Source organism: Neofelis nebulosa, chromosome 7 (genome assembly GCF_028018385.1).
Source record: "Neofelis nebulosa isolate mNeoNeb1 chromosome 7, mNeoNeb1.pri, whole genome shotgun sequence".
In the NCBI taxonomy this organism is placed as follows: Eukaryota; Metazoa; Chordata; class Mammalia; order Carnivora; family Felidae; genus Neofelis; species Neofelis nebulosa.
The window spans coordinates 40,924,867-40,950,829 of record NC_080788.1 but is presented as its reverse complement, the minus strand read 5'-3'; the positions used below and the strand labels follow the sequence as shown (position 1 = coordinate 40,950,829).

Sequence of the window (25,963 nt, the reverse complement as noted above, 5' to 3'; positions counted from 1 at the left end):
CTGAGGTTAAAATATAGTCCCCTCAATACAGCCTTCAAGGCCCTTTCTCAGACACTGAGCTCTTCTCCAGCTGAGTCGCTCCCCACCCCACCCCCCAACACACACTATACTGTTTCATGCTTCTTTGCCATTGTTTATACTCTCCCCTCTGTCTAGAATGCCTGTGTTGACCCTTTGTCCTGGTTTTGGTGCCCTTCCTATGTGCATTTACCCTCACATTTAACATACGGTTTTCTCATCTGTTTACACACCTTTCTCTCCTGATGGAGGACAGGAACTCTGGGTCTTGCCATTATCTTCCAGATATTAGTGTAAGGACTGATGATCAAGGCAAAGAAAATATTTGTGTTGAATGAATGCATGTGGTGCAGGAGCAACAACCAGAGGGCCAGCATGGCTCGCTGGATGGGAAAACCGATGCCAAAGTGGTTATCAGTGGCTCACTCCCAAAAGTGACAGAGCTCAGTGGATATGAAAACTGACCTTACCCCAACCGAACCATGAGCTGTGCAACAACACAAATTCCTCAGGGTCTCTGGGCTCCTGCAGGTGGAATCTGAGTTTTCAGATACAGGATCTTCTGAGTCCTCAGGCATGAGGTGCCCAGCTCTGGAGAGGGAGTAAACCATACTGAGGGAATAAAACCATGTGGTTGCCATATACATTGACTTTCTCAAATCCATAGCCTGGATTTTCCTCATCCTTTTAGATAAAGGAACCCAGGCCCAGGCATAAAGAAAATGTATGCCCCCATCTTCCTCCCCCTTGGGCCCCAAGCTACCTTTTTCCATGCAGGGCTGTAAGTGGCTTGGGGGCCTGAGGACCAGCAAAAGGCAGTGAAAGGGGAGCTTGGTCAACTGGTGCAGCTGCTGCTATAGCAGCTAGAGCCAAAGGAGGTCACCATTGATCTCACACATACTTAATTCTTCCTGCACAAGCATGCTTGGGCAGGGTTGGTTATGAGAGCTGAGACGGAAAGGGTGGAGGGTAGGAGGGGAGCTGGAGGCTGGGATGTAGCCAGTCACTTTCTCTCTCTGGGCCTCTTTTCCCAAGTATAAAATGAGGGCGCGCGGTATAACTAACACTCCACTCCCACCCAGCAAGGCTGTCGAGGTTGCAAGATCACCGCTGGATGGGGGTGGGGGTGGGTGGAGGGTGACCCTCAGGTATAGGAACCAGAGAGAACAGCTCTGAGCAATGTCCAATGAAGGCAGGAGAACACTGCATTTGAGGATCCCTGAAAAATAGGGGAAGGCTCCCTCCCCCGAAGTCCAGCCTCCCAGCCCCAAGTCTTCGCGTTACCGGACTCTCCGGACCTGACTAGAGGTCCAGGCCCAGCCCTGCCAGGAGGCTCCTGGGAGAAGAGGACCAAGTCGTCGCCACTGCCCCAGCGTCGGGGAGGAAAGAGGAGGAGCCTCTTGATGCTCCCATCTCTGGGCCGCCCAGGGCGGATGGCCCAGTCCCGCAACCCCGGCCCTCTGGGGCCTGGAGACTTCAAAGGCGCAAGCAGCCAGCGCCTCGGGCGCACGCTGGTCCTGCCCCACCCCGATCCCGCCCTTGGGCCCCGCCCGCGTCCCTCTCTTCGGCCTCTAGCCGGAAGCCCCCACCCCCTCCCTCCGCCCGGTCCCCGCACCCTCTGTCCCCTTCCAGTCCCTCTCCCTCGGCGGTCGGGGAAACCTCTCTCCGCCCTGCCCCTCCTGCTTCCTCCTTCTGGCTCCACCATCCAGTCCCCAAACCCCCACCCGGCCCCGTCCAGGCTCCACCCCTCCGCCCCGGCCCCGCCCCACCCGTTTCCCGCCCCAGCCCTGGGCCTCCCAGCTCTGCTAGTCCCTTCCCTGGGCCCCGCCCCCTCGCCCCCGGAAGCCTCTCCCCGCCCCCAACCCCGCCCCCCCGAAGTTTCTTGGGCCCCGGGCGGCCCGCGGGACAGAACGCTGAGAGCCGCCGCCCGGCCGGGTGTGGATGGAGGTGGCGGAGCCCGCGCGGCGCGGGGAGTGAGCGGCGGAGCGGCCGGACTTCTGCGGACTCGCGATGGAGGAGGAGGTGAGGGCCAGGCCAGACGGGGGGGGGGGTGGGGGTCTGGGCTGGGGTCTTCGAGCCCCTTACATTTGTTGGGGTCGCAGGCTCAGGCCCTTGTTCCGATCAGCCCTCTCTCTCCGGACTCCGACACCTAACCCCTACCCCACCCCCATCCCTCCAGGCTGAGGCTAGGCAGATAGAGCAGGGGTGGGGGTAGTGTTCCGTGTCCCGCACTTAGCAGACACATCCTTCTACGTTATCTCTTTGGCTTCTCACACCAGCTGTGGGCATCGCGGTTGTTATAGTTCGCATTGGATTGAGGGGGAGACTGAGGCTCTGGTCAGTTGATAACTTGCTGGAAGTGGCCTGGAACTGGGCTCGAACCTGGTTACTGTTGACACCCCGTGTCGGCCGGGTCTGATCCTGAAGGGGTAGATTGAGTGTCCTGGAGAGTCTGTGGGGTCTGGAGTCCCTGTGTCAAGGAATCTTGAGTCTGTGACCGTGTCTGGTGGTGAGGATTGGAGAAGTTGCCTTTTTCTCCCCTGTATAAGTCCCTGTGATCCTCTTTCTCCTATCTTCTCCCTTGCCCCAGAATCAGGCCCACATAGGAGCTGATCCTGGCCCCTGCCTTCCCCACATCCTTGGGAGGGCCAACTCCCTGGAGGAGCTGGGCAGCCTTGAGCTTCCCTCTTCCCCCTCAGGACCCTCTTGATCTGGAGTCGGCTCTGGCACTCAGTGACCCCTGCCCTTGAATTGCAAACTCAGTTCTCCCATCAGCCCCATCACCGAAGCACACAGTGAGCACTTAATGTATATATGTGGAATGAATAAATTAGAGCCGGGACCTGCTGAGTCTCAAGGACTTTGCTTCTTGTCCTCTGAGGGGGTCTCAGCTTTTGTCCCTCCCAGCCCAAGGGATGGGGATGTGTTTGCCTGGATAGATGGAGGGAAAAAATGAAAGCTTCACTCTTGGGATAACCCTGGCCAGCTGGAAAGCCCTGAGGGGATCAGGCTGCCCGTGTCCCCATCAGTGTCCAGCTCCCTATTTCCTGGGGCCAGTGTCTGTCAGGGTTCCTTCCAGGCCAGGCCCTGCATTTCTGTGGGATGGTAGATAAGTCACTTCCCCTCTCAGCCTGCATTTCCTCTTCTATAAAATATAGGGCTTGGCCTCCTCCCTGGGTCCTGTGTGATTGTGTCCCCCTCTCTCAGAGTGGGTGGAAGGAGGGGGCAAAGTCAGGCCACTATGATTTGCTGTGGTTTCTTTCTGACAGGGGTAGGGCTGCCCTCCCCCACCCCAGGCCCCTGCTGTGAGGGTTAGACTGTCTGGTTGTGGCCCCTCCCCTTCTCCCAGAGGATGTGGGACAGGATTACTCCATCTCCAGATCTGCTCTGGCCCCCAATTAAGGGAAGTTCTCCTGGGGCCTCCTGGGCCAATGGTTTGTCTCCTGGCCAGCTCAGCCCAGCCCTGCACTCCCTCTAGTCCTGAGTTTCTAACATTGCCATTTACTGACTCCCAGATGCCAAGAGCTCCCCATATACCTGAGCCATCTAAGGGCTTGCCCACCTCCTCCCCACACAGAGGGGCTCCCTATCTCCTGCCTTGTCTTAGGCATCCCTCACTCTTGTCCTCCCATTCCTTCTCCTAATCACTTCTTGTTTCTCTAGGTCTTAGTGCTTGCCCATCTTTGTTTCTCTAAAACACCTCTTAGATCATAGTCACCTGCTCTGCCCCATGACCTCAGGCTGGCCTCACCTCACTCCCACATGGCTGTTTGCAGCCCTTCCCCTAGCTTACATTTCTCTCTGGGGGCTCAGCTACCCTAGTGCCAACCCCCCTCAGCTTCACTGACCTCCTCTGTGCAATAGCTTGGTCTGAGGCTACCAGGTTGAGGCTGAGGCTTAGTGAAGAAGTTTGGGTCCAGACACTGGGCATTTGTCCATTTGAGTTCTCAGGCCCTCAGTTTCCCCATCCACAAAAAGAGGGAGGTGGGCAATCCAGAAATGTGATGATATGCATCCAAAAGCTTTGAAAACTGCGAATATAGATGTGGGATATTGTTGCAGCCACTGGAGTAAGGTTGAAAACCCAGAACCTAGGGTTTCTTTCCTGTTTCTGCCCTGGGGTTCCACCCCCACCTTCTCTCTCTCAGTCATGCCTTTCCCTGCCTCGGCCTCTAGTGGCTCCAGGCCACTCATTTGTCCACGTCCATCTAGAGAGAGGCAGGACAGTGTCCTGTCCAGCCCTGGTTTTGTGACCTTGAGCTAATCTCTTGCCCTTTCTGGCTATACTTTCTCATTCCATAATGAAGGGGTTGAATGAAGGGTCTTTTGATACCCTTTGTGTCCTCCCTTCTCCTCTGGGCCAAGGTGTGTGTCTCTTGCCTGCCTCACACTCCTACTAAAACCTTAGTTTCTGCAAGGACTTCCTAAACTAACCCCAAACCCCTACTGCACCAGAGAGCTGGGACTCATGTTTCCTTCCGGGTAGGTCCTATCTTCTCCCAAAAGGCTGGGGCCCTCAAGAGCAGGGGATGCCCTCCCCACCCTCAGACTGAAGACTTACCTTGTAGGGTCTCTGTTGCCCCCATCAGACTGCAAGTTCCCTCAGGGCAGAGTCTATGCTTCCTCTCTGATAACCCCATCCCAGGGCTCTGACATGGTGGGATCTTAGCAGAGTTTGGTCAGCCCATCATTGGGCTTAAAGGGCAAAGGTTGTCATAAGCTCCCTGTGGTGTGAGGTGCCAACAAGGTTTCTTCTGCTTGTCTCTGTCTTTCCACCATGGCCTGTGTTGTGGCTTTCCACCTGTTCCCTTCCCTTCTGTGCATAGTGTTAGGGTGACCTGACATCTTTTTCTTTTTTTCTTTTCCTAAAGGAATGACACAGAGATCCTCCCACCTCAAGCAAAGGGGAGCCAATCTGGTGCTCAGGGGTGCCTCAGGAGCTGCTCACAGTGGGCAAGGGAGGGTCTGAGTGAGGATGGGTGGGAAGAGAGAGGGTGAAACAGGAAGAACAGTGGTCAGCTGGTCAATAAGAGGAGAGAAGGCCGTGAAACTGGGCTGAGCAAGACAAAACCTCCCCTGTGAGCCCTGCCAAGAGGAGGGGCCACTTATTAAAACTTACTGGGGCATAGCCAGGCCCCCTGGTGGAAGTGTCTGAGGGGCAGGGAGAGGGGCAGGGTGGAGGGTAGCAGGCAAGCAGGACTCTGGCCTCTAGCCAGGCCTCCCTTTGGTGGCTGTTGCTGTGGCTAATTCCTGACAAGGAGACCCTTCCTGGGCTTTGGTTCATGCCATCTCCAGCCCCTTGTCACTTCCCCCCACATCCCCAAAGTGCCTTCTCCCCTCAGTCCCACCCTGTTCCCACCCAGCCCTAAAGGCTTCTTTAGCTAACTCAGTCCCAGTATTCACTGGGCACTGCTCTGCTACACCCTGAGAGGACAGTGGTTAAGGCACAAGCTTTCAGCCTTGCCCCCTGGGAGCTTCCAGCTGACAGGAAGTTTTCATGTGTCAGACAGTGGGTGAGGCAGGCCTAGGAGGTCACAAGGGGAAGGAGTTTACAAAGGGGTGTGAGATCCCATGGGGTGGTGGGTGGGCCCCTGAAAAGCAGGAGGCAAGCTTGGAGCTCAGCAGTGGGAGACCAGTGCCTACTGCTCTGTGCAAGAGACACTGAGAGTCTGCAGGCCGAGGAGGTGGCCAACAGCGCCACTGTAGTTGCTGATGGAGGGGTGTGATGTGTGAAATGTGGGGTGGGGTTTCCCATTCTTCCCTTCTAGCCCTGGGCCTGGGCCAGCCTGTAGGGCTCACTGAGGAGATGAGGCCCCTGCCAGTCATGGTCGTGTAGCTAATGGGGGCTGAATACAGGGTCTCTGGTGTTGGGAGTGGTGCACGATAGGATGTGAGAGCCTCCCCCTTCTTGTCAAAGGTCCCTGAAGTCTCCTCTCTCCGTGGTCAGGGTGCCTCAGAAATGGCCTATAGGCAAGCCTCCCACTTCCACACTCCTCCCATCTGGGAAGATACTTTGGGACCATCTGACTTCCCCACTTGTCTAGTCATCTACAAGTTAGGGAGAGATGCTGAGGGGCACACCACATTCCTAAAGCTCCTAGGGTACTGAGACCCAGCAGCTAAGCCCATAAAGGCCTTCTCCCGAATTCTGAACCAGGCCCAGGGAAAACATCCCTGAGAGCCGGAAGGGATGCCAGTGACAACAACAGTGACAATGACAGATACCATTTCCCAAGTTTAGGGTATTCTAGGCACCTCTTTATATGCCATATCTTTATTCAACAAACATTTATTGAGTACCTACTGTATGCCAGATGCTATCTAGGCACTGGGGATATTGCATGAAACAAAGCAAAAATCTTTGCCCTCATGGAGTTAAAATCCTTGCAACTTCTGTTATTATCACCATTTCACAGATGAAGAAACTAAGGCTTAGAGAGGTTAAGTGACTTGCCTATGGTCTGTGTGACTTGGGTGTCAAAAGCTCAGACTCTCAACCACTGGAGTGTGCAGTTCAGAGGGGTGGAGCCACAGTGAGAGCCAAGCTGGGGCTCCCTTGCCATGATATTGAGCAGGGAGATGCCCAGCCCCTTGCCCAGCCCCTGACAGCTCACCAGGCTTCTGCCTGGGCTTGTCTTTCCAAAGCCAGCTGTGGCCACAGGGTATCCCTGGGGAGAGGCATGCTCCTTTTAACTGGGGCCCCTTTTTTGAACTTTATGTAAATTATAAAGTACTCAAAATTAGTCAGTGCTAATTTCCTTCTAGCATCCTCTAGATTCGACACGCTCTTGACCTCCTCTCTTTTACCCTCTCCTTCACACTCACTGCTGTGGGCACCAGTCACTGAAGCAAAGTGGTTAGCAAATTGGTGTATTTTTATTTTCATTTCACAGATATTTCTCAAGCACCCATTATGTGTAAAGGAACAGTGCTAGGTGCTGGGGACCAGAGGTGAAATGAGCCCATCTGAAAGGCATGTACCTGACACCCAGCCACCTAAGTAGATAATTGAGGGCTGGCCTGGAGGCTCCAGGGTGGCTGCCCATGTCTGAGAAGAGGACTCGAGTTTACTTCCTGTACCAGCCTGTGGTCGAAGGCAGAGTCCTTGGAGCCCTTACCAGATGGATGGCCACCCACAAGTCCTGGCCTGTGGTGGGACTAAGAGCAGAGGACCCCCTGCTTTGGGGCAGGAAGCCGTAGAATGGATTCTCTTGAAGGGCAGGGATGGAGAGGCAGATTACCACTGCCTGCCTGCTTCCTTCCATCCTTCTTCTCCTGCTTGAATGGTCCTTCTCTGGGACGCCTTCCTGGGCCACCCAGACCTGAGCCAGGTCCCCCACTGTCCACTCTCACTCCCTTCTTCATGCCCCTTTCACTGTTCCCTTCATAGCGTTTCATGCTCCTTAATGTATTTATGTCTGGTGTTTGTTCAGCTTCTCCTTCCCTGCATCGCCAGCTCTATGAGGACAGAGATGCATTATTTTTATTGTTTCCTGCTTACTCCAGCACCAGTGACGTTGTCAGTGCTCAGTATAGCGTTTGTGGACTGGTTGAATGAATCCATGAGGCAGAATGGTGGAGCTGGAAGAACCTGGGGTCAGAGACCCGGTTTGACTTCTGGGTTTGTCCCACTGTGTGACTTTGGGAAGTCACACAGTTTGCTGCACCTCTCTGAGCTTCAGTTTGCTGTACCATGTGAATAATGATGCTTCCACCTCAGAGTAGTTATATCATTTAAATGGGATGATGTGTGGCTCAGTACTGAGGTGGCTATTGCTATTATTATTGTTGTTGCTGTTGTCATTACTGTTAATTCTTTTTTTAATAACTGTTTTTAACGTTTATTTATTTTTGAGAGAGAAAGTGCATGTGAGCGGGGGAGGGGGAGAAAGAGAGGGAAACAGAATCTGAAGCAGGCTCTGTGCTGTCAGCACAAAGCCCAGTGTGGGGCTCGGACCCATGAATTGTGAGATTGTGACCTGAGCTGAACTGGACACTTAACCAACCGAGCCACCCAGGCACCTCTATTACTGTTATTTCTGATACTTGATTAAGGAAGGGTACCTGCCTTGGGAGTTGTGGGGAAGCTCATGTAGGATGATATGAGTAGGTACCCAGCAGAGGGACATATCCCTTGTGTGGCCATCGGACTGTGTGACCCCATGTCAGCAGCTTTCACGACATGTCCTGTTGCTATCTTACAGGGTGTGAAGGAAGGGGGCGAGAAGCCTCGGGGAGCGAGGATGGCCGACAAGGCTGGCTGGATCAAGAAGAGCAGTGGAGGCCTCCTGGGGCTTTGGAAAGACCGATATCTGCTCCTCTGCCAGGCCCAGCTGCTGGTTTACGAGAATGAGGTAAGGACTCACCTGGCCCTGAGGTTGGGATTACTGGGGCAGGAAGCAAAGGGATGATGGCAGCCCAGGCCAGCAGAAGGATCCCAGAACTGGGACTGGAACACCTGCTCCACTTTTTTTTTTTTTTTTTTAAATTTTTTTTTTTTTTAACGTTTATTTATTTTTGAGACAGAGAGACAGAGCATGAATGGGGGAGGGTCAGAGAGAGAGGGAGACACAGAATCGGAAGCAGGCTCCAGGCTCCGAGCCATCAGCCCAGAGCCCGACGCGGGGCTCGAACTCACGGACCGCGAGATCGTGACCTGGCTGAAGTCGGACGCTTAACCGACTGCGCCACCCAGGCGCCCCCACCTGCTCCACTTTTGACATGCTGTGCAACTGAATTTGGTTTGAGACCTGAGTCCTTGGGCAAGTGCCTGATCTTCTCTGGGTCTCTATGGTATGGGGACAATACCTCCAGGTGCAAGTCTCGGGCTCGTGCATGAGGGGCCCTTTGAAGTGTATGTACATAGAAATGTGTGTGTCTCCTCAGTGTATTTCTATACTGTAACTCCTTGTCATTGGGCTAGGTTCAACATGAGTGAGTGTTCCAGAAAACTAGAGCTTCTTCCATTCAACCAAAACTTTGCTTGTTTGGAGTTCTTGCATACCTCTCATATGAGGCTCATAGTAGTCCTGTGAGGGTGTCATCACATCACATTCTATAGAGGGAGATATTGAAGCCCAAGGTGGCCAAATGATTGTTCAGCATCTCTGTGAATGAAGGAGTTGGGAACCCAAACCAAATCCAGTGCTCTTTCTACCCATAGATTCTGGCGAGTAAACTCTGAAACTTATTTTTGGTGGAAATCCTCTAAAATATGTTGAATATCCTCTGCCTTATTCAACAGAAGGTGTTGGACTAAAGTGAGTCTTTCCTTCGTGGCTCAGAGTCCCCTATCATCAGATTATCCTATACTGCCTGACTGTACTTCTCAGCTTTTCTCTTTCCTTTAACATCAAGTGCCAGTCGCCACTTCTGCTGTCCTTGTGCTTCTCAGAGACCTCAGCTCCCCCCTCAGGCTTGTGCCCCTACTCATTTCAGTAGGCTTGAAACTTGGACAACCAAGGATGTTAAAATTGTGTGTTAAGAGTCGATGAAGCTCTGGGTGAGATCTGAGGAGGAAAGGTGAATTTTGCTTGTGGATGCTGTTTGTGTTCTGGGACTGAGGCTGTTAGAAGGCCCATCCACTGAAAGTGGGCTATCACTGTGTGCCTCTGACAGATGGAATACATGGGGAAGAACTGGTCTGGGGGCAGAAGAGGGATTCTGCCTGTCCTCTTATCCTTTCTGAGCATCCCTCAGGTTACCTTGGCAAATTCATAATGACCCAGGCCAAGAAAGGTTGGGCAACCAGATCTAACTGTTTAGAGGAACTGCCTTTGAGAAGCACCTTGCCTTTCCTGCCTGAGTCCCCAGGCTCATGGAGTTGGGGTGTCAGAGAAGCAGCTGGAGGAGGGCAAGGGAATGAATTATGCAGGGAGCCCCCCAGATGTTCTCAACCGCTGCCGTCACCAAATTAGGATGTGCTGTGGCGGCAGCAGGGGGATATTTTTATAAATAAAGGCAGTTGTCACACCTTCCTCCAGTCCCAGCTGCCGTAATAGTTGAGTGACAAGCCCCCAAGCTGTCAGCCTGTCAGGCGCTGCTAGACTTGTCCTGGGCTGTGTCTCTGCACCTGGCCACAGCTGGGAAGCAGGAAGGATTTTACATCCCGTAAACATGAAACATCTAAATCAGGCTTAAAAAAAAAAAATCACTATTAAAAACCTCAGTGCAGTTTCAAGAACTTTGCACTCAGGGGTGGGGGAGGTTGGGCCAGGAGTAGGAATTGAGAAATGCTTATTAGTTCAATTCCTCTTTCTGATGTAAGGAACTAGGCGAGTGCAAATGACTCTTGGCTGTTTCTTTGCTGTCAGTGAGGCTGACATTCCAAAAATGCTGCCCCCGCCCAGTGCCTGCTGGTTTATCCGTTTTTCTGAGCTGCAGAAGGGCCAGATGATTCAGCGTTTCGGGTGGAGAGGAGACCCAGGTCAGGCAACCCTGGGGAGCCGGGTGGTGGGGATGGACTGACTTTTTGTTCCCAGGGAGAGGAGGGTATATTTGGGCTACTAGTTGTCCAGTTGAGGGAGGCCTCTGCACATGGGGAGCTACTCTCTCTGGGACTGGGCATCCTTCCCCAGGCAGCTTCCTTTCTCTGGATGTAGGTGAGAGGGGACTTCCTGGGGTCTTACTCTGAGTCAGGTATTCAGTCCAGCAAACTGGTCCTATGTGTGCCCCTGTTGAGGGCTGCCCTTTGTAGGGCAGAAAAGAGAGCAGACACATGCAGCACAGGGTAGAGAGAGATGCCCAGCAGGGAGTTAGAGGACTGTTCTTCCCCATGGCACGGTGTCCCTAGAACCTAGTATGGTGCCTGCTCCTGGCAGGTGCTTTGTGGATGGGGGACCTCAGAGGAGAGAAAGCATCAGGGGTCAGGCTTGTGGGTATGGTGGGAGAGTTTCCTGGATCTTACTAGTCTTCATGTTGAGTGGAGGAACTTGAAAAGGATTGGAGACTAGGGGCTGCAAAGAGATGCTTGGAGGCAAACACGGGAAAAGACACTTAACTGAACCTGGATGGGAAAGATCAGGTCACCCTGACCATCTATCTGTTCTCCTTCCCTTGAGGGGCCAAACAGAGAGCAGGTCAGTGGTTATCACCCTTAGCTTTCCTTTGAAAATACTGATGCCTGGGTTCCACATGCCCAGGTCCTGATGAAATTGGTCTGGGATGTTGCCTGGGCATTGGGGTTTTTAAAGCTCCCAGGTGCTAACAAGGTTGAGATTCTTTGGTGTAAAGCAGAGGTTCTCAAACTTTTGCATACATCAAAATCACCTGAGGTGTTTGCTAAAAGTCAGATTGTTAGGTCCATTCTCCTATGGTTATGATTTAGTGGGATGGGGCCTGAGAATTGGCATTTCTAACAAGTTCTCAGGTGGTGCTACTGCACTGGCCCAGGTACTACATGTAGAGAACCACTACTATAGAGCGACCTGTTGCTAAGGCATTGATCACCAAGCCTTTGACTGGCTGGGAGGAGTGTGGTGTGCTTGAAAGAGCTCCAGCCTGGGCATCAGGATATAGGTCTGAGTTTGGCTCTGCCCCTTGCATTTGTGTCCATGCTTCGTGGGCAAATCAGTTCGCCCCCAGGCCTCATTCTCTTTCTGTATACAGTGAGGTCAATTCTAGGGCTCTGGGCTTTCAGGTGATTGAGAGGTTCAGGAGAATCAGAGATGCAAAAGTGCTTGCTAAGTGTCAGGGTTTCTTAAAATATGCAGATTATCATGGAGGGAAATCAGGATCATGGAGGGAAATCAGGGCATTTCCTCTGCAAACAGTTGAGTCACTGCCTCCCAGATATTCCACCCAAAATGGCAGGGCACCAACGCAGTCCCTGGGGATGCTTTTGCTGGCTCTCTGAGTGATGTCCAGTAGCAAGCATGTCCTTAACTTGTTGGCCAGCATCTAGGGCAGCTCTCCCCTCTAACTCCCACCCCCAGGGCTGGCTTCTTCTTCCCTGGATGCTCAAGGGTGAGAATGCAGCACAGTGAGAAGTTGTTCCATCTGGGTCTCCCCTGGAAGAGGAAGCAACTGACCAACATTGGGGAGCTTGTCCCAGGCAGCTTGCTGGAGAGGCACCTGGTAGGTGGAGTCCAAATGGAGAAAATACTCAAGTGCCAGGGCTGTTGGGCAGGAAGGCAGCCCTGCCAGTGTCCTCGGTGGCCTAGAAGAGGCTGGCCCACTGTCCTGGCCACTGGTCTTCTTAGTGATGAGGCCTCAGGGTGGCAGGCTAGTGGGGGGATTGCTTTTGAAGGAACCCTTGCCATCTTCATTGTGTAGGCCACAGAGAGTGGCCTCTTCACCTAGCCAGGGGTCAGCAGAGGAAGATGCCAAATGGGGAAGTCACTTCAGGATCATTGTGGTAAAGGCAGGCATGCAGCCCCAAACTTCCCTCTGTGGCTCTGCCTGGAAAGCCTTTTTTTTTTTTTTTTTTTCTCTCATTTTGTGATATCTTACTCCCTCTTCCAGACTGCCTCTTCCACAAATCTCTGCCTGGCCTCGGGGCCTACATGGACCGCCAGACAGGCTTCTCTAGCTTCCCGTTTCTTCCTTTGGCTTTAGGCACATTTGAGTCGGCCCTGCTACCCACCTCCAGGCTGGCTGCCCCATTTCTCACGTGGATGCTGAGCCTTGAGCCTCCCTCCAGCCAGCATGGACTGAACACTGTCTACTTGCCGGGGTTTGAATACCACATCTTGTGATTGATTGGCAGCTCAAGGTTGCCTTCTGATGGATTGATACCCTCACTGACTGAGATCAGGGTCTGCGGTGGGGCCTGGGTGTTGGAGGGTCTGGGTGCATCTGGCTCTCACTAGTTCATGGCCCCTCTGTCTCCCTCCCCAGGACGAGCAGAAGTGTGTGGAGACAGTGGAGCTGGGAAGCTATGAGAAGTGCCAGGACCTTCGTGCCCTCCTCAAGCGTAAACACCGCTTTATCCTGCAGCGATCCCCGGGGAACAAGGTAGGGCTATGCCCACTGCTGTCTGACCTTCCTCCAGGTCCACCTGGGTTGGTTTGGGAAGATCACCCCTGGAAGGCTTTCTAATGCAGGCCAGGCCCCTGGATGTAGCTCCTGGAGGGTCTCTGGAGTGTGGCTGAGGCTCAAACCCAGAGGCTACCACAGGTTAGACCTGTTGCTCATTTTGGCCTGGAGTCTCCCCACTGCCTGGTTGATAGGAGATGCATTCGGGGCACTGCTTTGAGGTCTGGTCCCCTCTCCCCTTCCAGGCACTGGGGCCTCCTTCCCAGGCTATAGTTGGAGGTGGGGTCCTTGGCCTTTCCCCACATCCTGGACACATGAGGCACAGGGGCTGAGACAGGAAAGCTGGGGACTGAGGCCTTCAGCCCACCAGGCCTGCAGCACTGATACAGTCTGGGGCAGAGGGGAGGCTATGGCCTCCACTTCATCTCAGGCCTTCTTGGGTGGGCCACCCATCCTGCCTCCGTCCTGGACTCAGTGCTCAGAGACCTGCGGCCCCCCAGCTTTCTTCCCTTTGCACTTTCCTTTTTTGGCTGAAGCCGGAGAAAGTCTCTTGCCTGGGAGGTTCTCCCCCTGGGACATGCTGTGTATGCAGATGATGTTTGCTGCTTGCACATTTCTCTGGCAGGGAGTCTGGGTGGGTGTTGATGCATGGTATAGTTTCACAGATGTCAGGAGAGAGTTTAGATTTGAGGCAGGCATGTACAGCACCTCTTTCCAGCTCGCGCCCATCTGCAGCTGGGCCACGCCTCGTCCCAACCCCTGCACATCATGTGGAGCCTCGCAGAGTCAGGCTGAGTCACAGAGGCTGGGGGTTGGGGAGCATCTGGTCTGGGCCTGCTGGAGGCTACTCTGTTCTCCCCCAGCTTTAAGGCCCAGGAGCCTAAGTCCTCTGAGTGCTGGGGCTTGGGGCTTGGGGCCCTGGAGGAGGCTGTGGTGCGTTATTTACTAACCCTTTGTCCTACTCTGCAGTGGGTGGAGCACAGAAACAACTGTGGAGCTCTGGGAATTGGGGGTTGAGCCCAGGTTTCACTTGACATCTGCTGCTTAGGGCTCTTAAGAAGAGGAGAGCCACATTTTGGTCTTTCAGGCCAGTTAGCCCCTGCCTGTTCCTCTCTGAGCAGGCACTGTAGTTGTGTATGTGTGTGAGTTACATGCAGAGTACATTATGTAGAGGTGAGTGTTCACCTGACCATGGGTCTGCCTGGGTCTTCGTGTGTCTCTCTGAGTGAGCTTATATGGATGTGAGGCAGATGGGGTCATGCTTCTCTGTCCTCTGCCAGTGCTGTTCTTCTCTCCCCAGCTCTGACAATAAGCTGATGGTGGGCTTAGGTGGGTGGGGCCTAGCTCAGTGTGGGACTTACCTTCAGAGAGGCCTATTTGTGCAGCTGCATTCTTAGCTGCTTTGGCCAACACCCTGCCTTCCACCCCCCAATCCTGCCAAGAGTTCAGATCGGCTGTGGGTGACTCTGGGAACAGGATGATAAGTCAGGGAGATGAGGCTGTGGAGCAAGTTGTGGGGGCTGTAGGGCGGTGGGAGGACAGCACATCCAGTTCCAGCTCTCCCTGACTCTCGCCGCCCGAGAAACTCATACAGACAGCAGGGTTCCCCAGAGGTCAGATGGTGGACCGCCCGGAGCACCAGGTCTCCCATGTCTTCTCACCCTCCTTTCCTATCGCCCTGGGTGTTCCCCATCCTCAGTGAGGCCACATGCTGGCCAGGAGGTCACATGACCCTGGCTGTCTGGTCCTGAGGCCGCCTTTTTCCCCCCTCTAATCAAATAAACAAAGACGCCAGTGTCTTGCATGCCCCTCTCCCCCTGCCTCCCATCCCCACACCCCTGCCATGAGGTCACAGGCGGACGCTGCCAGGAAGCAGGGTGGCCTAGCTGGGCCTTGCTGCCCTGCTGGTCTCGGCCAGCTTGGCCCGTTCCTCTTTCCTGCTGCCTCTCTCCCCCTCCCACTTTTTTCCTCTCTGCCATTTTGTCCTCCCCTCTTTCCCAGGCCATGTGGGCCTATTCTGTGGCCAGTCCTGTTGGTTCTGAAACTCCAAGCAGGGCCTGTGCCCCAGGGCTTCTTGGAAGGGCTTGAGAGGGACCTGTGTAGCCTGTGGCTCTTTAGGACATAGGGCCAGGAGCGGGGCCAGAGGAACAACTTCTTGGTATTCCACTTGTCCCCATTCTGGTCCCCCTTGTGGGATGCCTGGCTCATTCAGCCAGGATAACAAGGTTCCTTAGAGTGGGACTGGGTCCCATTTAACCTTGCATTCCCTCTCCTAGGGGGTTCCTTTGGCCAGTACAATAGGTCTTCCTGAAGCCACCTCCTTCACAGGGAGCAGAAGAGAACACAGGCTGGGGCGCCTGGGTGGCTCAGTCGGTTAAGCGTCCAACTTCTGCTCAGGTCATGATCTCACAGTTTGTGAGTTTGAGCCCACGTCAGGCTCTGTGCTGACAGAACCTGGAGCCTGCTTCAGGAACCTGGAGCCTGCTTCGGATTCTGTATCTCCTTCTCTCTCTCTGCCCCTCCCCCACTCGTCTCAATAAATAAATAAATAAATGCATGAATGAATGAATGAATGAATAAATAAGAGAACACAGGCTGACCCCTTTTCCATGCCCAGGCCTGCCTCAGGTAGGCTGGTCATTGGGGAAGGATTGCAGGTTGGGTTGGGCCTCTGATCTTGTCCCACTGAGGCCCCAAGTAGTGCATAAGCCTGTGCAATGTGGGTTTGTGGGACTAGAACTCTTAGCTTGACTCCCAGGCCAGTGCTCTTTCTCTGCCCTACTCTTGCTCCATCTGTGGCTGATTTCAAGGGTATGTCTCTGCAGCTCTCCGGCATGCTGAATCCTCCACTGAGCAGGGGCCCCACCATCTCGGAGCCTGCAAGAAGGAGCAGCAGCTAGGCTCCAAGGGGCTGGCCCTGGGCTGCCTTTCTGGCAGTCCCCATCACAGGGCTGGGTAGGCCCTTGCAGAGCCTGGATGTTGCCACCGTCCCTCCCTGAGCCCCCTGCAGCCCTGATGGCTGGGCTAAGAGGCAGTTGCCAAGGTGCCCTGGGGTTTCTGACTTAACTGCAGATCTGCTGCCAGGATCGAATTTACCCTGGTCATGCAAATGAGCATTTGGCTGTGCCTGGCATGGGGAGGTGGGTGGGACCCAGGGCCCTGTATGAGGAGGAGGCGGCAGCAGCCAGGAAGAAGTTATATAACGAGGATGCTGTGGGGGCCAGGCAGACTGTGGTGTTACATAACATTGAAGGTGTCCGGAGGGAAGGCGCTATCTAACACCAGGGTGGGGGATGGGCACGCTGGCAACCCGCCCGACAAAGAACTAGGGCATCTTGAGGTCAGAGTGGGCAGTGACCCAAAAACAGGGCAAGGGAAGGAACTTTGGGCCAGTTCATTCATTTACTGGCTCATTCATTCAGTAACTATTTACTGAATACCTACTGTGTGCAGGGACCCTGGCATCAGTCCTGTTTAATTCCCTCAGCATTGTTTGGGTTAGGCATTATACCTTTATCCAGATGAGGAAACTGGGACTCTTTTGTCAGAAGGAAGGCAATAGTGATAATTCCTTTTTTTTTTCTTTATTCTTTTTGAGAGAGAGAGAGAGAGAGCGAGCAAGTAAGTGCGTGCACAAACGGGACAGAGACAGAGAGAGGGAGAGAGAGAGAATCCCAAGCAGACTCTGCACTCTCAGCACAGAGCCTGACACAGAGCTCGAATTCAGGGACTGTGAGATCATGACCTGAGCTGAAATCAGGAGTCGGACACTTAACCACCTGAGCCCCAACAGTGATAATGCCTATTGCTGAGCACTCACTCTATGCCCAGCTCCACAGTCAACACTTCAGATACATATTTGATCTTCACAGCTCCATGAGGCAGGTTGTGGTGGTCTTGTCTTTTTACAGATGAGGAAACTAAGGCTCAAGGTCAGCCAGCTGTAAGCAGTGTTCTGTCCAACTCAGAGACTCTACTGCTATTGTGTCTGCCATGCAAAGTGGTCCCTCTGTTTGTGTGGTCTTGCTCCTTCTACCATTTCTTGTCTGATCTTGGATCCCGGCAGGGAGGGGGTTCTCTGAGCTGCTCTCTGTTTCTTCTTCTTTTTTTTTTTTTTTAAGATTAAAAACATTTATTCTTTTTAAATTTAATTTTTTTTTTTTAACGTTTATTTATTTTTGGGACAGAGAGAGACAGAGCATGAACGGGGGAGGGTCAGAGAGAGGGAGACACAGAATCTGAAACAGGCTCCAGGCTCTGAGCTGTCAGCACAGAGCCCGACGCAGGGCTCGAACTCATGGACTGCGAGATCATGACCTGAGCCGAAGTCGGCCGCTTAACCGACTGAGCCACCCAGGTGCCCCTAAATTTTTTAAACATTTATTCATTTTTCAGAGACAGAGACAGAGCATGAGTGGGAGAGGGGCAGAGAGAGAAGGAGACACAGAACCCAAAGCAGGCTCCAGGCTCTGAGCTGTCAGCACAGAGCCTAACATGGGGCTCAAACTCACAGACTGTAAGATCATGACCTGAGCTGAAGTCGGATGCTTAACTGACTGAGACACCTAGGCACCCCAGAAACACTTTAAAATTAAAATTTAATTTAATTTAATTTAACTTTATTTTATTTTATTAAAAACATTTTTTTAATGTTTAATTTTGAGAGACAGAGAGAGCGCAAGCAGGGGAGGGGAAGAGAGAGAGGGAGACACAGAATCCAAAGCAGGCTCCAGGCTCTGAGCTGTCAGCAGAGGCCAATGTGGGGCTCGAACTCACAAACTGCTAGATCATGACCTGAGCTGAAGTCGGATGCTTAAATGACTGAGCCACCCAGGCGCCCCTTTTTTTTTATTTTTGAGTAATCTCTACACCCAGCATAGAGCTTGAATTCACAACCCCAAGATCAAGAGTCACATGCTCTACCAACTGAGCTGGCCAGGTACCCCTCTCTGATTCTAATGTAAGAACTGGGAGCTCCTGCATGAGATGAGAAGGGATGCCTGGGGTGGGATAGGGTGTAGAGTCCTGAGTCATGGGATTACTTTATGTCACCTTTTGCAAGTCTCATCCCATCTGTGAGCCTCTGTTTTCCTCATCTGTAAGATGAGGGGGTTGAAATTGACCCTCATTGCCCTTTCTCTCATACAACCTATGATTCAAGGCCAGAAAGGATACCCTGGGACTTTTTCACTTGGCCAGAGCTGAGTGTGGGGCCTTCTGGAGAGCTGCATGTGGCCCTGGTTCCAGTGGGCCTTCACCAATGGACACCCTTCACACCTGTCACCTCTGTCACTGTACTCAGCCTGGTGTGGATGTAGACTGGGACAGCTCCTACTTTATGGAAAAAACAGGCAGCTGGTCTGGGGAAGTCACATGGAATAAGACCAGATCTTGGCTCTTTCCACAGGGCAAGGCTGATTTGAATCCAAATCTCTGGCAGCATCATGCTGAAAGCCAGCCCCTTCTCTGCTTGATCTGTCTCCTCCCCTCCCCCAAAGCCCCTTGTCAGACCTGTTGTGGGGGGTCATTTCAGTTTGCTCCTGACCAGCTGTGCCATCACAGACTTTGGGATCTGGGATGAGAAAACTTCCTTAAGACCCCAAATGTGAACTCTGTTAAACATCTGCCATCCACCCCATCCATGTCCCTTGCAGGTCAGCGACATCAAGTTTCAAGCAACCAGTGGGGAGGAGAAGGAATCCTGGATCAAAGCCCTCAATGAAGGGATCAACCGAGGCAAGAACAAGGCTTTTGATGAGGTGCGATGCAGTCCTATGGATGGCTCTGTGTCTCCTTTCCCGCCATGTGTGATCTCAGAGAGGATCCTGCCCACCCCCCCCCCCCCAACTTCAGACAACCCTGAGATTATGCTACAGACACTGGGACATCTACAGTTGTTACCTCATTTAATCACAACACCCCTCAAAGTGTTCTCATTTTAAGGATGAAGAAACTGAGGTGTCAGGAAATTAATTTGTTTTAAAGTAAAAAGTGAATAGGTAGAGAGTAGAATTTAACTGGTAGCCATGCATCCTTTCCAACCCAGCCTCAGCTGAGAACAGCAGGTGGGCCCAGGCCAGAGGGGTCTGAGCGGGGGGTGTCTGAGAGCTTGAAAGCTCTCTTTTCAGTTTGGCTGTAAAGTCCAGGCTGGGCTGGCTTTGGCCCTGGGCCTCCCCATCCGTCTGCAATGACTACCTAGCCCCCTGTACTGTAGTGTGACTCTAGCACCAGTGGCTGTGATTAGGTTTGAGGTAGGCAGGGTATCCCATGGGGCCAGATCTCCTAGGGTGGATTGTCTTTGACATCATGGATTTGTAGCTCTTTGAGCTAAAATTGACCTGGGGTCCACCTAAACTGACCCCTTGGATTGCAGAAGCCGAAGACCTGAGGGGAGGAATCTTCCCAAGCAAGTCCCTCTTAACACCCAGGTCTCCTGACTCACAGCCGTGGTTTCTATGTCATGTTTTATGAGACTGTATCTTGCTCAGCCCTTCACTAGCTAGAGAAACTGTCCCCGTTTCATGGGTGAGGGGTGATAGAGCATATTGCAGGTATTGGAGGCCCCAGAAACATGGGCTGGATGTATGCCCAGTTTTGGTGGAAAAGTCAGAAACAGAGACAGTTGAACCTCACCCCCATCCCCACCCAAGGTGGGCCTGACTCTGAATCTGACCTAAGGGCTGAAGAGTCTTAGCCAGACTCCCCATCAAGGACAAGCTACTTCGGGGTTCAGAGTCTGGATTTCCCATGCAAATCTTATTTACTCTTCCCAACTACTCCTGACTGTCTTTCCTTACCATCAGAGAGGATTTTCTGTCTTCTAGACACCCTGGCCCAAAAGGGGCAGAGGCCTTGCTCTCTCCTCAGCTATCCCCAAGGGACCTGGGAGAAGGCCTGGGTCCATTTTCTGGAAGGCAGGCACCAGGGGATCATGGGCTACCTTCTCTCTGCTCCCACAGCTAAGCATAAAAACAGCCTCAGGGCTGTTTGTATATATACACAAGTATACTGAAGGGCAAGGGCTGGTAGCCCATATCCAGGCAGGAAGACTGAGGCAGAGAGCGTGGCTGCAGAGAAAGGGAGAGCCTCAGATTGCAGAGAGATGACAAAGACAATATAGGGACAGGAAGCAAAGCAGAGGTCCAGACACAGGGAGGTGCCTTAAAGAGAGGGCCAGAGGTAGGGCCCTGACCCTATAAAGGGAAGATGTGGGTGTAGACCCTGCCTCTGAGTCAGGTTAATGTCTGGGCATTTCTTCCTCTCCCCAAGGCCTGCTGGGCACTAACGTTGTTCCCTCTTCCCAGGTAAAAGTGGACAAGAGCTGTGCACTGGAGCATGTGACACGGGACCGGGTGCGTGGGGGCCAGCGGCGCCGGCCACCTACAAGAGTCCACCTGAAGGAGGTAAGACTTTGTCCCAGCTTAGACAGGTAGGAGGTCAGGTGAGCCTGGGACCACAGCTCCTTAGGGTGGTAGCCAAGCTTGGGGCCACCTTTTTCCTGGAGACTTTTGGAGCTGGGGCTTCCTGAGTGGTATATGGGGTGTCTGTGTGTGGAGGCTCATGTGTTGTTATATGTGCTTGGGGTGTAGATGTACCTGCTTTGCTTATTGAGTCTGCACATTGCCCTTACTCAGAGTTGGTTCCTAAGGGACACTAAGACCCTGAGGCTGGTCCCTGCTTCTCAGAGCTCAGCTTCCAGATGGAAAAAAGACCTGTCCACAGACTGCTTCAAGCAGAGTTATGACTAACTTCTATACAGAGGAGGGCTCTCAGAAGCCAGGCAAGAGAGACCACAGAGGGCCCATTGGCACTTGAGCTGACCCATGAAGGACAAGAAGGGCTTCAGTTGTCAGACTTGATGTGAGGGAGCTCTCTGGCCACAGGAATGACCTGAGCTGAGGCAGGAGGGTTTAGGGAGTGCTGAGTCCCTTTGACTACACATCCCTTTGGGGTGTGCAGGAGCTGGGGATGGGATGGATAGGAGGGTACATTCCAGAGGTCAGTTTGATGCCCAGGGTAGCATGGGTTGGGTTAAGGGAGAGAGAGGCAGGGGGCCAGGAAGAAGAGGGAGGAGGTGGGCCCTCCAGGGCTCAGGAGGGGCCAATGGGAGAGACCCTGGGAAGCAAGAGACATCTGGGCTTGCCACTGAATACAGGGCTAGGGGAGGTGGGCCAGACAGAAGGGGAGGGTTGTCAGAGGTGCCCCAAGCCTGACTGGGTGAATGGAGGCCCTGGACCAGGAATTGGGAGAAGTTATGGGCACAGTGAGGGTAAGGGAAGAGCCCTTTTTTGACCAATGTTGCTGATGGTGAGTGGATGGTGAGGGGAAAGATTTTGGAGGCCAGGAAAGAACCTCAGCAAATGCTACATTTGGTGGTGGGGAGCGGGGGGGGTGTGGGGCAGGCAGTAGACAGCCAAGGAAGAGAAAGCCAGAGAGGTGAATGGCACCTCCAGAGAGAGAAGGGCACAGGATGTGTTATCAGCCAGGTTGGCAGCCACAAGTCACAGGGGTAGGTCTGGGGAAAGCGGCAGGCGGTGACCCCATCAGAGAAGGGCTCAGCTTAGGTTTCCCAAGGGGTGCAGAGCTGGGGGTGCCAGAGGGAAGGGGACCGTGGTAGGGAAGAGGGAGAAAGGAAGGGGCTGAGGTCATTGGGGAGATTGTTTTTGAAATGTTTTTGGTTGTTTTTGAAATGACACGTCTGTCAGCTGAGGGAATAAAGCCCGCAGAGGGAATGCCTGAAGTAGCCAGAGAGAAAGGGAATGCCCCAGGGGGAGGGCTATGTGTTGGGGAAGGGCCAGTCTTGGGAAGAAGGACCCCCTGAGAAGAATTCAGAGAGGCACTCCTGTCCCAGTGACTGAGCAAGTGTATGTATTGGCCAGATCCCCTGTGGTAAATGGGAGTGGGGTTCTCAGCCAAGACCCCCACTGTAAGGGACCTTGAGAGAGGCCTCCTGCCCAGCCCTGCTCCGGGGCCTCTGAGGCTCCTTGGGAGGGTCTCCATGACCGTGGGGCTGTTGGGTGTCTCTGTAGGTCCCTCGGGCCAGGTGCGGGGCAGCTGCCAACTCAGTGCAGCTGTTCTTCTCTGGCGGTCAGCTGCGGTATGGGGCTGCCTGTGTCTGGGGTCACATCTGACGGCATGAGGAGAGTAGGCACTGGCTGCTGAGCAGCTGGGCAGGCAAAGGCTGCAGAGATGTGGTCTGGAGGGCTGGTCGTGAGGCTGGCAGATCATACAGCGGTCTCCAGAGAGGGGAAGCAGAAGTAAGTGGGCTCGAGACAACTTGGGAGGCCGTGTTTGAGTCCTGGTCCCATTGCCCCCCTGGATGGGTGCTTGCACAGATGGAGTTCTCTCAAGGCCATAGAGCCAGAAAGGGGTCAAAAACAGGGCTGGAGCCATGTCTCTTGCTGCCCAGACCAGTACAGTTGCCACTAAAAAGCAGTCTTTTTCACAGGCTGGGGCACCAAGACGACACCCTATCTCTGACCTGGCTTGTGATTCCAAAACAGGGAGTTCTGTGGGAGTGAGGGAGAGGAGAGGATTCATCAGAGAATCACTTCAGCATCTAATCATGTGACCTTGGAAGCCAGGGCAGAGGATGTGGAGAGTGGGAGGCTGGGGGCCTGGGCAGCCTGGATGGGAGGACTTGAGTACCTTATGGGTGGGCACAGATCCAAATGCCAGTCATCCAGGATGACACCTGTATACTGTCCCTTACCAGGTAGCCAATGCAGCTTCTGATGGGCTTTTGCGCCTGGACCTCGACGTGCCAGATAGTGGGCCGCCAGTGTTTGGCCCCAGCAATGATGTCAGTGCAGCCCAGCCCCAAGAGACACTCAGACCCCCTATGCCTCCTACCAAGCCTTCCCCACTGCCGGAGACCACCAGCCTCAGTGACAGAGTGGAGACTCCTGCTGGGGAGAGAGCCCCATCCCCTGTCTCAGCAAGCTCTGAGTCCCACCAAGCGAACTCAGAGACTCCAGTACAGGAGGACAGTGGCCCTGAGCAGACCCCCAGCATGGTGCTGCCTGACAAACTGAAGGTGAGCTGGGAGAACCCCAGCCCCGAGGACGCCCCTGACTTTGAGAGTACAGAACTACAGGTGCCCTGCTCTGAGGATTCTGAGGCTGTGCCCAAGGAGGGTGGGAAGCCTCCTACACCCCCACCCAAGATCTTATCAGAGAAACTGAGAGCTTCCATGAGTGGGATGGTGGCTTCTGGGCCAGCCCAGAGTCCTGAGGCCTCTGAAACCTCGGCCCCAGATCCAGCACAGATGTCAGTGAATGGCGTGGATGACAGTCTGGAGCCCGTCAATCCACCCCAGGCCTCGGGCATCCCAGAAACAACCCCAAAGGATGCAACAACGTCCACAGCACTGCCCTGCTGGGACCTGCCATCTCATTTCCATCCCCGCTGTTCCTCCCTGGGGAACCTGCTTGGGGAAGGCCCCCGGCGTCCACGGCAGCCTGGAGAACGGCTGTATCGGGCCCAGCTGGAGGTGAAGGTGGCCTCAAAACAGACGGAGAAACTGTTGAACCAGGTGCTGGGCAGTGAGCCGGCCCCTGTGAGCGCTGAGACATTGCTCAGCCAGGCTGTGGAGCAGCTGAGGCAGGCCACCCAAGCCCTGCAGGAAATCAGAGATCTGGGAGAGATGAGCCAGGAAGCACCTGGGCTACAGGAAAAGCGGAAAGAGCTGGTGACCCTCTACCGGAGAAGTGCACCCTAGGGCCTGCCAGGCCAGGGCGTGGTCCCTCCTAGCCAACCCAGTCCATCAAAGCCCAGCCCTGCCAAAAAACATGCTTCTGCTCAGGCCGTAGAAAGGCCATCAGGCATGTTGGGGGTATGGCCAGGAACTATGGAGATTCCTGGTATCCTTCCTGCCCTGCCCTGGCCAATGGTGCCAGGAGCCACCCAGGACCACTATCTGACTATCTGGCCCAGTTTCTGGGCTTGGGCAGGGAGCACACACTTGGTTGCTTGCATGGTTGTTCTGAACTGCCCCAGGGCTTTAGCATGGCACTTGGGGTTTCTGGGGGTGGCATCATCTCTGCTTCCCACCCCCAGTAGTTTACATTCCTGACTTCTGAATAGAGCACAGCTGAGCCCCCCCTCCTCCCCACCCCGCCACAGCTCCCACATCCAGATGTTCCCGGGCAGAGAGCGTCATGGCAGAGGCAGCTTTGAGCCGTAACTAGCCCTCCCTACCCACCTACTCGCAATAGCTGCCAAGGCCTTGGGTCCAAGTTATACGTTTTTCTGTCAGCTGAGTGAGACCTGGAATCCAGCCAGGGCCTGTGAAGGCAGGTGGAAGGCATCTGTGTGGGATTCCTATTCTGCAGGCCTTCCTCTCTGGTGAACTGTGATTGGAGGACTCCAGGGTAGAGGAAGAAATTGAAGGGTCTCCTAGTCTAGTCTCTCCCCCTGGACCAGCTTGTGTCCAGCCCTGCACATTTCCTGTAGAGGTGAACCCGAGAATAGCTCTGAGGTCAACATCAGAAAATCCTGTACCTACTTCATTATAAATGAACCTTCAGAGGAGAAGCCACCTCAACTTCTGTGCCTCCCCGGATGGGATTTATATCTGGCTCTCTATGCTTCCTCCTGAACCCAAACAGGCCCAACATCCCAATCATTTCTTTGGATGCTGATGGGGGTATGTTGGGGCCTGAAATCACTTCCCTTTCCCCTCTTCCCCTCTGGCTCAGGCCCTAGATGGACTGCTCTTCCTGAACTTCCTAGTGGAAGAGGCATTTCCTTTTGTCCCTTTCCTGGTCCAACCCCGCAGCCTGGGCCTCTCCCTATCTGTCGCCTCCCCTCCACCCCAATTCTCCCCGCACTTGTCCCTGACTCTGGGAACACACCCAATCTCCATCTAGGTGCAGAGGCCCTGAAGGCACAGCCACTCTCCCTGGGACCTATAGGAGTAGGAGCAGCTTCTGAAAGGCCTGCTCAGGGGGTTTTTAGCATGTGCACTTTTATTTACTGAAAGAGGACAGGGAGGGTCACAGCTGCATGTCCTGGCCTTTCTGCCCACTGCTCCACCACCAGTCGTGCCCACTGAGACCTGCCAGTACAGGTCAATGCCTTCTTTACTGTACTTCTCCTTTGTTCTTGAGGGTAGTGGCCAGGGATCAGGAGGGGCAGATATCCACTCTGCAGCCTATACTGGGCAGAGGTGGAGGTGAACAGCAATGTCCTGACCCATGAGCCCCCACGGGCCTTCTCAAACTATACTCTTTGGACAAACAAGGCTCCCATGCCACGGTCTGCCTGTCCCTCCATCTGCCTTCAGTATGAAAGCAAGAATGGCATCAGGTGCCTAGTCACATGGCCCCATGCACTCATCTTTTGGGGAACAGCTTTCCCCCACCAGCAGCCTGGACCAGCTGGGGCTTTAGCCAAGTCACCTGTTTCCAGGGACTAGAGCCTCAGTTTCCTCCTCGGATAAATGACCAGATTGAGCAAGTAGCTCTGGGGCCATCTCAGTGACCTAATGCCATCATGGTGTTCTTAAGGGATTCCCTGTGCCTTGGTGACCTGGGCCCCAAGGGAAGGGGTAGAAGGATTGGGAATATGCAGGGTCTGCCTGGCCTGCCTCCTTGAGGAGGATAGCATTCCATGTCTTCTGTTTATGAAGCGCCTTTCTCAAAGTTTGGCAATAAATCCCTTTTTATGGAACTTCTCTGCTGCAAGCCTGTTTGTTGGTGTGGGGACCAGCTCTAGGGCTGGCCTCAAGGAAGCAGAGGGTAAGCAGTGGTTGGTCAGTGGCATCACTGGTCCTTTAAGCTTCCTTCTAGTGCTTCCTTCCCATAGGCTTGGCTGCATCTTTGCTAAACTCAGCCAGGCCCTCCGATTTTACCCCCTCCCCACCCCTACCTACATGTTTCTATAGGCTGGGAGCTAAGTGTCGTAAGGCACAATGCTTTTCAATTTTTAGAAACTTCATTTGGAAATGATTTCGAATAGAAAAGTTGCA

The 25,963-nt window shown here is 53.7% G+C and overlaps 2 protein-coding genes across 4 annotated transcripts in view; one reads left to right on the top strand and one right to left on the bottom strand.

The window, feature by feature from the left end:
• PIF1 (PIF1 5'-to-3' DNA helicase) overlaps nucleotides 1-1,495 on the bottom strand; it is a 45,365-nt gene extending 43,870 nt beyond the window's left edge. For 2 of the 3 annotated variants that reach the window (XM_058737402.1, XM_058737403.1), the window contains exon 1: nucleotides 252-1,495. The gene's annotated coding sequence lies outside the window, so the exon portion shown is untranslated. The remainder of the gene's footprint in view (nucleotides 1-251) is intronic. The other variant, XM_058737401.1, reaches the window with a different exon arrangement.
• A 393-nt stretch (nucleotides 1,496-1,888) lies between these two features.
• Nucleotides 1,889-25,665, top strand: PLEKHO2 (pleckstrin homology domain containing O2). Its single transcript, XM_058737405.1, has 6 exons — nucleotides 1,889-2,040; nucleotides 8,223-8,372; nucleotides 12,856-12,972; nucleotides 18,648-18,752; nucleotides 20,298-20,396; nucleotides 22,709-25,665. Exons 1-6 carry the CDS (start codon nucleotides 2,029-2,031, stop codon nucleotides 23,711-23,713), a joined length of 1,488 nt encoding a protein of 495 aa, XP_058593388.1. The 5' UTR covers nucleotides 1,889-2,028; the 3' UTR covers nucleotides 23,714-25,665.
• The last annotated feature ends 298 nt before the right edge of the window (nucleotides 25,666-25,963 follow it).